Source organism: Microtus pennsylvanicus, chromosome 7 (assembly GCF_037038515.1).
Source record: "Microtus pennsylvanicus isolate mMicPen1 chromosome 7, mMicPen1.hap1, whole genome shotgun sequence".
Taxonomy (NCBI): Eukaryota; Metazoa; Chordata; class Mammalia; order Rodentia; family Cricetidae; genus Microtus; species Microtus pennsylvanicus.
This window is the reverse complement of record NC_134585.1, coordinates 110163134-110178565: the sequence shown is the minus strand read 5'-3', so window position 1 is coordinate 110178565 and position 15432 is coordinate 110163134. Positions and strand designations below refer to the sequence as shown.

The window sequence follows — 15432 nt, the reverse complement described above, 5'->3', positions numbered from 1 at the left end:
AAATTAGTTTATTGCTTCCCTTTTCATAAGGCAAAGAGATAAAGAATTTTCAGGAAGAGTTGGGTGTTATAACATGCTACTTGGGAGGCTGATACAAGAGGGTCACTTAAATCCAGGAATTCAAAGCCAGCCAGGTCGACATAATGAGACTATGGTGGTTCGAATAGCTATGACCCCCCATAAACTCATGTGCTTAAATGCTCAGTTAATAGGGAGTGGCACTATTAGGAAGTATGGCCTTGTTGGAGTAGATGTGGCCTTGCTGAAAGAAGTGTCACTGTAGAGGCAGGCTTTGAAGTCTTATATGCTCAAACTAGTGTGACAGTCTCCTTGTGCGGCCTGTGGATCATGATGTAGAACTCTCAGCTCCTTCTCCAGCACCATGTCTGCCTGCATGGTACAAAGTCCTGCCATGATGATAATACACTGAATCTTTGAAACTGTAAGCCAGCCCCAATTAAATGTTTTCCTTTATAAGAGCTGCCATGTCGCAGTGTCTCTTTACAGTAATAGAAACCATAAGACAGAGGGCCCATATAAAAAGGGCTCAAGCAGGGCATTGTTGGCACATGTCTTTAATCCCAGCACTTGGGAGGCAGAGGCAAGGAGATCTCTGTGAGCTCAAGGCCAGACTGGTCTACAAAGCAAGTTGCAGGACAGCTAAAGAGTGAAACCCTGTTTCAAAATATAAACAAACAAGCAAACAAACAAATAGGGCTCAGAGCATAAGAGGCTTACTCTTGCTCACTCTTGCTGTTCTGAGTGCATGCCCACACTCTCTGCCATCTGAGAATGAGGGGAAAGAAGCATCTGCAAGCCAGGAAGAGAACTGATACAGTGGCATAATCTTCTGGTGTCTTGGTTTTAGACTTCCCAGCCTCCATAACTGAAATAAACTTCTTTAAGCCAAAAGGGGTGGGGGAGGCTCAGGTAGTTGTCACGATGATTAAGTAGATAAAGATAGTTGCCATGAAAGCCTGGTGACCTGAGTTTGATACCAGAACCCATAGATAAAGGTAGAAGAAGACAAGAATCTACAAAGTTGTCTCAGACCTCTACACATATGCTACAGCATACAAGCCTCTCCCCACCCTACACATCAAGTATACAACATACAAAATTTTTTTATAAAGTCATAAAGGCTAGGGATAGATCAGTGCTAGAGCATTTGCTTGGCTCTGGGTTTGAATCTAGCACTACAAAAGAAAAAAAATTTTCAAAGTGTTAGCCAAGTGATCCCAAAGTGAAGCTGAAATCAGAAAGTAGACTTTTATATAAAATTTATCTTGAGACATTTGTCAAAAATAAGGCAAGGTTTGAACATTAGACTACACAAGATCACATTAAACTAAAACAATCCCTATCTATTTAGCCTAGGGGATCAGATACCCTCACAGAGACACATATGTAGGCAAAACACCAATGTACATAAAATAAAAACAAACCAACTGTCTATAAAGAGAGAGAGAGAGACCATGATCCAATCGAGTATACAATGGATGAAGAACGAATGTCTCTTTAAACCGTTATTTCACTGTATCTCCACATGATCTAGGGAACCACTCCTCCCATCCTGACAACAAACAGTCAGTCTCCAGCTAAGCAATTTGTCTACTGTGACAAGTTATAAGGACAGGAGTAAATCTCAATCTGTGGTAAGAACCAGTTTTTACATTTTCCAACCTATTACAAATCCGTACTTTAATAAATGTGTTTAAATGTTTATCTACCATATATGTGTGCACAGATGTTGTGTGGGGGGTAGCATACACATATGCCACATTCTTTTCAGGGGCATGGTGGACAACGGCAGGGTCTCTCTACATGATCCTGACTGCCCTGGAACACACTATGTAGAACGGACTGATGTGAAACTCAGGGATCCTGCCTGCTTCTAGCTCCCCAGTGCTGGGATTAAAGGTGTGTGCTATCGTGTCTAGCAACTTGTCATGCACTTATGTGGAAGTCAGAGGGCAACTTGCAGGAGTCAGGTCTTCCATCATGTGGGTCCTGGGATCAAACTCAAGATTGAAGGCTTAAAGGCAGGCACCATTATCCACTGAACCATGTCACTGTCCCAAAACTAAGTCCTTTATAAATTACTACAAACTACAAAGATGTCATAATTATATTAAATTGTTGTACAAATTCCTACAAGTGTTCTCTTTATTTTTATCACTGACTTGTCATGAACTGATTCTATTGCATGCCCTTTGAGTAGCCACTAGCCAAAGCGCTTAAAATATTGATTTTCCAACACCACAGTTTAAATTAATAACAATTCCCAGCTAACTCCCTTAACAAAGAAAAATCTCTAAACTAATAAAAAACAATTTTAGGGGCTGGAGATATGACTTAGCAGTTAAGAACTCTTATCGTGCCAGGTGGTGGTAGCGCACATCTTTAATCCCAGCACTTGGCAGGGTGGATCTCTGTGAGTTCGGAGCCAGCCTGGTCTACAGAGTGAGTTCCAGGACAGCAGGACTGACCTCCTTGAACTCATACATGCATGTACGTGGTGCACTTACACATAAAATGATTTTTAAAAAATACATAAAAGACACCTTCTTCTGGACTCCACAGGCACCAGAAGCATACATGGTACACAGATATACATGTAGGCAAAACACTACACATTTAAATTTTTACTTTAAAAATATGTGTGAAAAAAGTATAAAATACTATCTTTTTCTACTGTAATATTTAAATTGCTGAGCATTTTAGTAGTTTAAATACATTAAAATTAGTAACTCAAAATCGTAGAGCAACTTCACAAAGTAAAAGAACAAAATCCACTGCTACCCACCTTAACCAATCACAAGGTAAGAACTGGAGACACATGTTTCTGATAGTCCAGAAAGTAAGTACACATTCGAGCCCAGGAGTGGTGCTAAGGATGCCTACTTGTGAGCACAGGCAGCACACACTCGGGCATGCTCAGTGCCGGGTATCTTTAAATGACACCAGCACTGAAACAACTCAATATCAACACTTCTAGATCTCCTGCTTAAATTACATGCTTCTGAAAACACCTGAGTCACCGTCTTTCTTTACAGACAATGAAGAGCTACAGAGATGCTCAGTGATTAAGAACATTGTCTGCTCTGCCTGAAGACCCAGGTTCAATTCCTAGCACCCACATAGTGGTTCACAATCATCTGTAACTCCAGTTCCAGAGGATCTTATGACCTCTTCTGGCCTCTGTCTCCACCAAGCACACAAACGGTGTACTTTACATACAAAAAGCACTAATAATTAAAAGAGAAAAAAAAAATACTTACAGTTCCTTTAAGTGAGTCTGAGAAAAAGCATTTTCTTGGATAGACATTATAGCATTGTTGTTCAAATCTCTGAAATCAAGAGAAATGCAAAATCAGTAGCCATCTCTATAGTAAAGCTACATAAATGCTTTATTGTTCATGTACACCTCCCAGGGACAGCAAAAGTTGTTTTGTTTTGAGGCAATCTCAGTATGCAACCCTGTCTGGCTTTAAACTTGCTATGTAGACCAGGCTGACCTCAAACTCAGGAAAATTTGCCTGCCTCTGTCTCCTGAGGACTGAGATTAAAGGCAGGCACCACACCCAGCACAAAGATTCTGCAGTGAGTAAATATATATGAAATACTTACAAATACTCAAGGGATTCAAGACCAATGAATGCTTTCTGTGTAATTGACTTAATCTGGTTTCCTTGTAAGATTCTGAAATAAAATAAAATAAAATTAATTAAATATTTATCTATACAAAGTATACTAAGTTAAAAGTTTATAGTGTGGCTTAGTAACACATTTTTAAATTACTTTTAATTATGTGTCTGTGTGTAGATGGTGGGGTAGAGGTATGTTCATGTGAGTGCTGAGTCTATGGAGGCCAGAAGAGGACATCAGACCCCTTCAAGTGGAAGTTACAGGTGGTTACGAGCTGAGAACCAAACTCAGGTCCTCTGAAAGAATAGAAAACATTCCTAACCTCTGAGCCATCTCTTTAGCCCCTTTAATGGCTTTATTGAGACATAACTGAGAGAAAAAACTATACACACTGAATTGGGGCTTAATGAAAGCAAGCATTTATTTTAAAGAAAGTTATGAACTTACTAATTAATGCAAAGCGCAACATAAAAACTCTCGACATTTCAGAGCTCCTCTGAGCTCCTCTGAACAGTCATCCTATCCACTAAACTGCTGATACTTTGCCACTGCTACATGAGGTTAAATTCCCCACTTCTCTCCTTAATAAAATGTCATATTAAAGACATTCAGACAAGTATAAATATTTGGAGAAAACCTTCTCAAAAAGATGTAAAATGCTTCATAGGAGAATATTTTCTCCTATTATTAGACATATTCCCCACATATCTCATGATTAAACATACTACTGCTCAACTACACTTTCTGAAAGCATTTATTGTCATATATCAATCTGTTGATTTCATTGGTTAAGCAATAAAGAAACTGCTTGGTCCTCATAGGTTAAAACATAGGTGGGAGGAGTAAACAGAACAGAAGGCTGGGAGAAAGAAGCTGAGTCAGGAGTCGCCATGATTCTCCCACTCCAGACAGACGCAGGTTAAGATCATTCCTGGTAAGCCAGCTCGTGGGCTACAGCAGATTATTAGAAATGGGCTAGTCCAGGTGCGAGAGCTAGCCTAGAAGAGGCTAGATAGAAATGGGCCAAGCGGTGTTTAAAAGAATACAGTTTCTGTGTAATTATTTCGGGTAAAGCTAGCCGTGGGGGCAGCCGGGTGCCGGGGACGCAGCCCGCTGCTCCTAACACAACAATTTATTTCTCTTACTTGAATGGAAAACTCTATTCTGTAACTTATTCAAATCCCACATGATTTAGAATGCAAACTTGTCACTATAGAAATCAAGTATGGCGGGAGGCTGGAGAGATGGCTCAGTGGTTAAGAACACTGGCTGCTCTTCCAGAGGTCCTGAGTTCAATTCCCAGCAACCACATGGTGGCTCACAATCATCTATAATGAGATCTGGCTCCCTCTTCTGGCGTGTGGGCATACATGGAGGCAGAATGTTGTATACATAATAAATAAATAAATCTTTTAAAAAAAAATCAGTATGGCAGTTCCTCCAAAAACTGAAAATAGAACTACCTTGACCTAGCTAAGCTACTGGTAAATATATACCTGAAGGACTCTGAGTCAATATGCCACAGCCTAGGTGTCCACTGAAAAATGGATGGATAAAGGAAAGGTAGCACATATATACAACACAATTTTATGCAGCCATAAAGAAAAATGGAAGTTTCGAAATTTGTAGAAAAATGGATACAACCAAATGTTTTCTCTCATATGCAGAGGCTAGACTTAGAATTATATACATGTGTGTAATAAATGTGTTTGTAGGTCATAAAACTGAAAAAGGTATCACGAGAGGGTTGGAAGAGATCTTAAGGAGGGTGGGAAATACAGCATGGTACATAAGTCCTAAGAAAGCAGAAGGAACTACCTGGATGTAAAAACGAATCACCCAAGCAGAGAGGAAGTGGGAAGAGGACAGTAGGGGAGGGGAATGAATGAGAACAAGGAATAATAAAACATGGATGGATAACATTCTATGATAAAACCTATCTCTTACAATGCTAACCTGAAACTAAGAAATAAAAAAATACATTTCCATAGGAATACTTTATAAATAAAAAGCACCTAAACAATAACAAACTATTTGACAAACAAACAAAGCTCCTTCCTTTAGGAGATGATAGAAAGCCTCAGACTTTCTAGCCATATAAAAAACACATTATCCAATAACATTTAGAATTGCTCCTTGAAAAGACCTTATATACACAAACACCACAGATACATACAATTTAGTGAGACTTTTGAGTCCAGCAAAGGCTTCACTAGCATCTTCTATGGCCCATGAAATTTCATTGTTTCTCAAATCTCTGAAAGTGTCAAGGAGAAAAAAGTTGTTAATCAATATGACTACCATAAACTAGGCAAGATCATGGTATGGCAGCATAAAAGGATACATGCTAATTTTGACCCTTGTTTTAACAATTATTACAGTGAAAACTCAGTCCTACTTTTTAAAGGATTATTTTTGATAAACACAAAAGAATTAATAAATTAAGCAGGCGTGTTAGCACATGCCTTTAGTCCAGCACTCAGGAAGCAGGCAGGAGGATCTCTGTGAGTTCAAGGCAGCCTGACCTACATAGTGAGTTCCAGGATAGCCAGAACTTCATAGAGAAACACTGTCTCAAAAATAAAAACAAACAAACAAATAAGCAAGCAAGCCAAGCAACCTGCTAAGGTTACTAATCTTTCTAGTTAACCACATCTAATTGTACTAGCCTATTAAAAATTGTAGACAGGATCCTACTTAAAGAAGGGTTTCAAGATAAAGAAGATAGATAACAGCTTACAAATGTAATTTTAGATTAATGGGATTTCTGGGTGTTTCAAGCCTTTCTCTGGGCCCTTAACCTTAAAATAGCTCAAAAAGTAATACCAACACAAAGCTTCACAGCTCAAGAGCAATCTATCATTCCCCTTGGGAATCAAAAAATGGTATGCCCATGTGCTAGAGTAGTCACTGTGTTTTCTTGAAAACTATGGTCTTTTAAAATTCACCATTCCATTCTCAGAGGAAGTACAATTGTATATATCATGTGCTGATAAAATATCAGTTATATTAAAAATATTCAATCACAAAAAATTTAATCAGTTTGCTTCCTAAAGCCATCTTACACTAAACTAAGACACACGCTTTCTGATTTATAAGATTACATAAAGAGGCTTCTTCTTTTTTTTTTTTCCAGACAGGAGACAGGGTTTCTCTGTGTCACAGCCCTAGCTGTCCTGGAACTAGCTCTTGTAGATGAGGTTGGCCTCGAACTCACAGAGATCCACCTCCCGAATGCTGAGATTAAAGGTGTGCGCCATCACCGCTCAGCTGAGAGATTTCTTCTTACTTAGCCCTCTTCAAGCAAAATGCTAACATAGCTCATAATTAGTAAGGTATGGTGGCACATACCTTTAATTTCAGCACTCCAGAGGCAGAACTCTCTGAGTTTAAGGCCAATTTGGTCTACATATACAGGTATGAGTTTTTGTATATGTGTATGTGTGTGTAGGTTTGAATGAGAAATGGCCCCCTTAGGCTCCTACAGTTGAATGCTTGATCCTCAGTTAGTGGAACGATTTGGGAAGGATTAGGGGGTGTGGCTTTGTTTGAGGAGGTATCACTGGGAATGGACTTTAAAATTTCAAAACCAGGTCAGGTCCAGTCTCATTCACTTTATCTCCATTTTGTAGATCAGATGTAAGCTCTCCATTACTGCTCCAGTGCCCTGCCTGCCGTTACATGTTCCCCACCATGATAGTTATGGACTTACCCTCTGAAACTGTAAGAAAGTCCCCCAATTAAATGTTTCCTTTTATAAGTTGCCTTGGTCATAGTGTTTCTTTCCTTTTTTTTTTAAGATTTTTATTTATTATTAAGTATATAGTGTTCTGCCTGCATGCCAGAAGAGGACACCAGATCCCATTATAGATGGTTGTGAGCCACCATGTAGTTGCTGGGAATTGAACTCATGACCTCTGGGAGAGTACACAGTGCTCTTAACCTCTGAGCCAGCATTCCAGCGCGGTCATAGTGTTTCAACACAGCAGTAGAACTAAGACAGGAGTCGGTATCAAGAACTGGGGTACTGGTGTGACAGGCCTGACCATACTGTTATTTAAAGAGACATGGTAGACTTGGGACTTTGGATGAACAAAGCAGTTGAATGCTATAGTAGGGCTTAACTGGGCCACCCTAGTAGGAGCATGGAAGACTGAAGTGCTGGGGGCAATGTGTCCTATGAAGACCCGGTTCAGAAGGTTTCAGAAGAGAAGAATATTAGAGACCATTCTTGTGATGTGTTGGCAAAGAATGTGGCTGCTTTCTGCCCTTTGTCCAAAAAAAATCTGTCAAAGACTAAATTGAAGAGGTTTGGACTAATGTCACTGGTAGAGACATCAAAGCAGCCTAGCACTAACTGTGTTATGTGGTTATCAGTGATCACTATCACACAGATCTACAATGAAAAGGAGCCAATAATGCAAAAAGAAATAGAAAATAAAATATACAGTTGGGGTGGGGAGTACACTGGAGTGTATGTAACACTGGAGCCAAGCAAGCCCACAAAGATGAGAAGTTTAAAGAAAGGTCTGATGCTAAATGGAATAAAAGGAATGGTACCTCAGGGCAAAAACCAACTCAGCTAATCCTACAACTTATAAAAAGGAAAGTTTATGTAGCAAAGGAAATCACCAAGTCAAAGGTTATGCAAATGTAACTCATGGAAGAGACCATGTTTTAGCCCACACAGTGGAACTTCACACTCTGGCCACACTGCTCTGGTTTGATCAAGGATACAGGAAAGGAATTGTAGAATATCCCTCAGCAATTAGGGAAAGTCGCTTAGGCAGGTGTGTGGCAGGGGAGTCCCTTCATGGTGGCCCAAAGAGGCAATTTCATGAAGCTATTAAGGTGAAACCTGGGTAATTACATTGGAGATCCCAAGATGATGGCGATGCCAGAACTATAGACACCTGTCAAGAGCTATAGACAGGTGTAGAACCCGCCAGAGAAACGTGCTGCAGTCAACAAAGCTGGAAAAGTGGGATATAAAAAACCATCTACACTGGGCATAGAGATACAGAATTTGGAATTTGCCCTTCTGGGTTTCGGTCCTGTTTTGGTCTAGTGTTTCCTATGCCCTCTTTTCTCTCTTTTGGAACGGTAATGTACATTCTGTACCATTGTATGTTGGAAATATTTGATTTTTGATTGTACAGGGAATTATAATTAGAAGACTGCCTTGAGTCTCAGATGAGACTCTCGACTTTTTAAATAGTGTTGAGACAATGAAAGACTATGAGGGCTTCTGAAGTTTAACTAAACGCATTTTTCATCATGATATTGCTAACAACTGTATAGGGCCAGGGAGTGGAAAGTAGTGGTTTGAATGAGAACAGCCCCCATAGGTTCATATGTTTGAATGTTTGATCTCCAGTTAGAACTGTTTGAGAAGGACTGGGTTATATACGTCCCTGCTGGAGGAAGTGTGTCCTTACTGGAAGGGGTGTGTGGCTTTGTTAAAGGAGGTATGTCACCAGGGTTTTTGGTTTTGAGGTTTCAAAAGCCCACACAGACCCAGTCTTTCTGTCTTCTATCTGGGGATCAAGATATGAGCTCTCAGCCACTGCTCCGGTGCCATGCCTGCCTATTGCCACACTTCCTGCCACACTCCCTGCTATGCAAGAAAAGCCCCAATTAAATGCTTTCCTAAGAGTTGCCTTGGCCATAGTGTCTCTTCACAGCAATAGAACTAAGTAACTAAGTATAATAGTAACTAGACAGTGTGCATCATAAATATGAGAGTATTTTCTCATATTTTTTATGTCTCCTTCTCATTGGTGGTTAGGACCCAAAATTTGGAGCCTATCTCTTTCCTGAAACCATTTATTAATTTTGAATGTAATAATCACCAAGTATTCTAATCAAGAGCCATTAAGAATTTAAATTATGAGAAAGGGGCCCCTAAGAAGGGACAAAAGACATTCTTAGGGGGAAGGGATAGAACCCAGGAGATATAAAAGTAGGAAGAGGAAAAACAAAGTAGAAATGTTTACATGGGAAAGGAAGCAGGGGAGCAGGGGAGGATGAGGAGAAGAGGGAAAGGAAAGGGTAGGAAAGAGTCAATTAAACCTATGGATATGGTTTTAACTAAACACACCAAGGCTGAGGGAGTCTCATGGAAGAGGGAGTGCAGATGCAAGGACAGGTAGAAGGGGGTGGAATGCTGTGGAACACTGTCTTCCGGGAATGACAAAGCAGAACAATCTTACTCTCAGAAGTGGTGCTCACCCACATAAAATGAGGCTCATCCTGGAGAAAACCAGCTGTCAGAGGGTTATCACTGTCCCAAAACTCACCCCCACACACCCAACCCTTGGTCTCCTGAGCAGGTCCTGCTTTTCCCCATCCTCTTCTACAGTGCCTGGTAGATAAGTGTTTCTCAAGAACACAAACCTCTTGTAAGACTTGTCCTATACTCTGGTATTACACATGTACTACTAGTGCAATAAAGTGAAGGCTGGCTGCCCACATACATAATTTATCTAAGAAAATAAATTTCATAAAGAAAAAAAGATGAGGTCTCACAGACACTGCTACCTGAGCCAGATTTCTGTAAGCAATGAAATTCATCAATGGTCCTGCTCCACTGAACAAGGTCAATAATCAATCGAGAGCAACAGCAGCACATGGACGCGCACTTCACACACACACAGACACACAGACACACAGACACACACACACACACACACACACACCATTTAGCCAAGCATGATAGGACATGCCTATAATCCCTGTACCTGGAAGGCAGAGCTAAGCTACACACTGAGATGACGTTAGTTTCTTTTAGGCAAAGCATGAAGATGTAGCTCAGCAGTAAAGTGCTGGCCTAGCATGCTCAAGTTTTACACCATAGCACTGCCTCCAAAGACCCAAAAATCACACACATGCAAAAAGACACGCAGCAAACTACCACAGCGAGCAGACTGCTACCACTATCCACCTACACCCTTCCAGACAAGGCTGGAGTTCTGGTACACTACCCACCAAGAGAACAAGCAATGACTGCATTCTAACACTGCCAACTGGCATGGAAAGGCTTTGATGTTATGAGATTAACTCAGAATTAAAGTGTAAGCTGCAGTAAAATTTATTTATGGGACAGAGAACAAAAGAAGCTCAAAATACTAGCATATATCCATTTTCATACTGATTATTTTCATTCATTTGCTTAGTTTCAATCTAAAACAGATTTTAAAAAACAAAACAAAAACTTACAGTGTTTGAAGATTGGAAAGAAACCTAAATACACCATCAGCAATATGAGTGACTCTATTGTCGCCTAAATTCAATCTCTCCAGTAAACTCAGACCCACAAAGGCAGATTCATCAAGGCGGGTCAGTTGGTTATTGGACAAATCCCTAAAAAACAAAAAACATTGAATGTCAAAAATTATTGTATTTAGCCCAACCTACAAATTTTACTCCATTGACATGCTAAGTTTAGGGTTTCTAACAAAGACCGAGTAAATACAGATGCTAGCTCTCATGACTACCATGAGCTAAGTAATTTACTCCAATCTGCTCTAGTCTCACACCCTCCCATGAAACACCACTCAACACTTACAGTTCAGATAGTCTCTGGCAGAACTCCCATGCGTCGGGGCTGATTCTTTCAATAGCATTCTGGCTCATATACAGTTGCTGTAACATTCGCAAGCCATAGAGCCACCCCTTGCTCACTCCTGTAAGGTTATTATGTTCCAGTTCTCTGTTCAATTATAGAGAGAAGTGAGTAACTCAAAACAAGACGTTCAATACCAAGATTTTAAATCTCCCTTAAATGCTTTGACAAACAGACACCTTTGCTGAACTCTAGTGACCCAAGAAACTTAAGATCTAGCCCTAAAGGGACTAAGTATCTATAAAACAAACACACCAAGTGGTATTGGATTTCTGATTCAGATAAATTCTGGTGAGTCAAAACAAGGTAATTTATATTGAAAAACTTAACAAAATTACCAGTTAAATAAAAAAAAAAAAACTTAAAAGTCTCTATGAAAGCATGGGTGAGGCCATGCTTCAGTCTTGGAGGGGAGGAGGAAGGGGAAGAAAGTGAAGGTTTTAGCATGTTACCTCACATCAGAAAAACCATGTATCTCTGTTAACTAAGCAACTACACTAGCTATTTACACTAGCTATTAAAAGCCCAGCAAGAGTCCTCCCAACTCTCCCCATCCCAGTACTTACAACTCTTCCATATTATTCAAGCCAAAAAATGCTCCATCTTTGAGTATGCTAATTCCATTTCGCTGCATTTTCAATGAGCGTAAAGAATCAAGACCTTGGAAGGTGAGGCCTTCTACAGTTTTAATCCTGTTTCTTTTCAGCTCCCTTGAACAGAATATTTCAGTTAGAAAACTGGCTGAGTTACTCTAACAGTAATTTAAATAGAAAAACAGCTGTAGAGGAAAACTTGTCTCTTACAATCCATAATTTTGATACTCACAAGAATTGGAGATGAGGCAGCTTGAAGACTTTAGGTGGAATCATGCTAATTCGGTTACGATTTAATTTTACCACTAATAAAGAACCCGATAAGTTGTCAAAGCAACCGGCCTCCAAGGTGGTTATCCTATTATTACTCAAATTCCTAAAATGACAAGGTAGCAGCAAAAGAAAAGAAACAGTGATAACTAACCAAAGTCTGTAACTCTGGCTCCAATTCCATCACTTAACTAGACACATTTTGTCAAATCATTTAACTGCTATCCCCACAGCCCCCCAAATCATGCTTTTTTTTTTAATGTCAGAAAAGCCATGTGCCAAGGTTGTAACGAAGTCATGGGACACACACACCATGCAAAGGTATGAACACCAAGCATCGTGCTTTTTGTGTGTGTATTCATGTGTATATGTTGTCCAGGTGAATGTGCATAATGTGGGGGGGAGGGGTTTAGAGGCAAGAGCAGTATAGGGGAAGAGAGGACTACCTCTACCATTCTCTGACTTTAATACCTCAAGACAGGGTCTTTCCTGAAACCAGAAGCTCAGTCACTCATGGAACCAGGAGTCCATCATTTTGGCTAGACAGGCTGGCCGGCCATCGAACTCTCACTACCCCCATAACTATGCTGGAGTTATAGACACACACAGCCATGTCCCTATTTTCATATGGGTGTTTGGGATTTGAACTCAGGACCTTGTGTTTGCAGAACCAAGCATCTGTACCCACTGAGCAATTTCCTCAGCCCCTAACTATTATTTTAGTCACAAATTACTTGTTTTCTCCCTACATCTACAAAATTAATTCTGTTAGGGCTGAAGGTACAGCTCAGAGATGGAGTGCATATGGCAAGGTCCTGGGGATTTGAACCCTGATATTGATAAACATGGGGAAGGTGAGACATGGTGGTATATACCCTTAATCCCAGCACTTATAAGACAGAGGCAGATGGGTCTCTATGAGTTTAAGGCCAGCCTGGTCTACCTGATAAGTCACAGGCCAGCCAGGAAAACATAGTGAAACCCTGTCTCAAAACAAATGGAGAAAAAGTAAAGGTCTACTTCATTTAGGATGTTACAAGGTAGTGTGAATGAGTATGCTTTAGAAACTGGCATGCAAGCTAACTAACATCATCATTACACAGGATAAGCTACTATTTAACAAACAATAACAAAGCATTCCTAGTTTACTTTTTACAAAACTGCTGATTAGGACTGGAGGTGTGACTCATGGGACAGCAACTGCCGAGTGTGACAAGATACTGATTTGGTTCCCAGTACCAAAATGAAAAACTCTCAAACTAAATCTTGTGCTGAAAAGATGGCCTAGCATAGAAAAACCCTTGCCAAACAAGCCTAACAACCTGAGTTCCATCTCCGGGAAACAAATAAAGATGGAAGAAAAAATCGAGCACTATTAGCGCATGCCTTTAATCCCAGCACTAGGGAGGCAGAGGCAGGGGGATCTCTTCAGTTCAAGGGCAGACTGGTCTACAGAGCCAGTTCCAGGACAGCAGGGATACACAGAGAAACCCTGTCTCAAAAAACCAAAAGAAAGAAAAAAAAGCAAGCAAAGGAAGGAAGAAGGAAGGCAGGAGGGAGGGAGGAGAGAGACAGAGGTGGAAGACAGAACACAGTTGCACAGAGTTGTCCTCTGACTGTCACACTCTCACTGTAAGATATTACATCACCCCATGTACAATAACAAACAAATCAATGTTACAAATCTCAAACTTTGCTCTCAATGCCTAGTAATTTTTTTTCTGACAACAGAGTACTCTTTCTTTTCGGGTGAAGTAGAAGAATAAATAACTCCAAAAGCCCAAAACTAAGCTTATTTTACACATGAATATCAAAATTAAATAAACAGCAGACATTTGAGGGAATGTGGTTAACCAAAGAATTACAGAAATGCACTTTAAAGAGAATCCAGAAAGCAGGCAGTGGCCAGCCCACTGTTCCCTTGCAGTTTACTCAATAAATTATCCTTCTAATCAATTCAGTAACTCTAGGTCTCTATTTTACTTACAGGTATTTCAGCGACATTTGAGGAAATGAAGACGTCTTGATTTCTGTTATTATATTGGAACTGAGGTCTAAACTCTCGAGAGCAGAGTAAAGCTGAAGTGCTTCTGCATTTATTTCTGGTATTAAATTATGGACTCTATAAAACAAGGATTACACTGAAGTTATTGCCAATGACCCATTTCAGGCCACAAGGAAACTAAACAATTAGAAGAAAACGTATGGACTTTTTAAAAGCAAATAACAGGTACTGTTATATTCCAATGACAGCAGATTGATAGGAGGTGTTGGTTCTCCAAAACACAGACACACACACACATACAGTTCATAATTTAAAAAATATGAAGTCTTAACTTACAGTGAAAGCAGAGTAATATTAGGTGTTGGTTCTCCAAAGTATGGGATCTCTGTTAGTTCATTGTAATTCATTTTCCTAAGCAAAAGAGAAAACAGTTTTGAAATTTTAATGGTAGAAATTACCTCCTGAATTCTGTTTTTTTTTTTTTTTTGCTAATATGTTAGTGTATCCAAATTCGGAAAAGTCTATGACGCAGAATAAGTTAGACTAATATAAAATGTGGTTTTGGAGAAATTAGAACTTTTCTTCTTTTATGTAAGATTTTTATTATTTCTAATGACATGAGAAGAAGAGGGTTGTACACATTAAGTGCAGTGCATCCCCTGAAGCTTAAGTTACAGGTGGTAGTAAGTCACCCAATATGAATGATGGGAATCAAAGTCAGGTCCTCTACTAACCTGAGCCATCTCCCCAGCTCTGAGAACTTAGAAATTTTAATGTGTTACTCCATAGTAAATGGCTTACCATTAAAATCAGTATTAAATGCTAGATGTGTTTTTAGCACACCTGTAATGCCATTACTTGGGAAAAACAGAAAAGAGAATGTAAGTTCAAAGTCGGCCTGGATCATAACAAAAAGACCCTGTCTCAAAAAGCAATAGCAACAACAACTACAAAAATCAGTACTACAAAGGCTTGTTCCAGATATGACGATGACACACGCCAGCAATCCTAGACCTTAGAAGATGGATGTAGAGGATGCATACGTCCAAGGCCAGCCCACACAGTACATTCTAGACCAGTCGAAGCTATGTAGTAAGATTTCATCTTTTTAAGAAGAGGGGTTGAAAGGCCAAAGAGTCATGGTTTCATTGTTAAGAACACTGGATGTTCTACCAGAAATCCCAGGTTTGATTCCAGCACCCATATGACAGCTCACAACTGCCCTGAACTCCAGCTCCAGGGTATCTGACTTCCTGTTCTGGCCTCTGTGGACCCTGCATGCATGAGGTACA

General features: G+C 39.9%; 1 protein-coding gene across 2 annotated transcripts in view; it reads right to left on the bottom strand.

Annotated features, from left to right (window-relative positions):
* Lrig2 (leucine rich repeats and immunoglobulin like domains 2) overlaps positions 1–15432 on the bottom strand; it is a 51295-nt gene that overhangs the window by 20190 nt on the left and 15673 nt on the right. For both annotated transcript variants that reach the window (XM_075981722.1, XM_075981723.1), the window contains exons 3-11: positions 14477–14551; positions 14123–14257; positions 12098–12241; positions 11839–11982; positions 11216–11359; positions 10867–11010; positions 5825–5905; positions 3631–3702; positions 3282–3350 (exon numbers count right to left, since the gene is read on the bottom strand). In XM_075981722.1, coding sequence (XP_075837837.1) covers positions 3282–3350; positions 3631–3702; positions 5825–5905; positions 10867–11010; positions 11216–11359; positions 11839–11982; positions 12098–12241; positions 14123–14257; positions 14477–14551 — 1008 coding nt within the window. The remainder of the gene's footprint in view (positions 1–3281; positions 3351–3630; positions 3703–5824; positions 5906–10866; positions 11011–11215; positions 11360–11838; positions 11983–12097; positions 12242–14122; positions 14258–14476; positions 14552–15432) is intronic.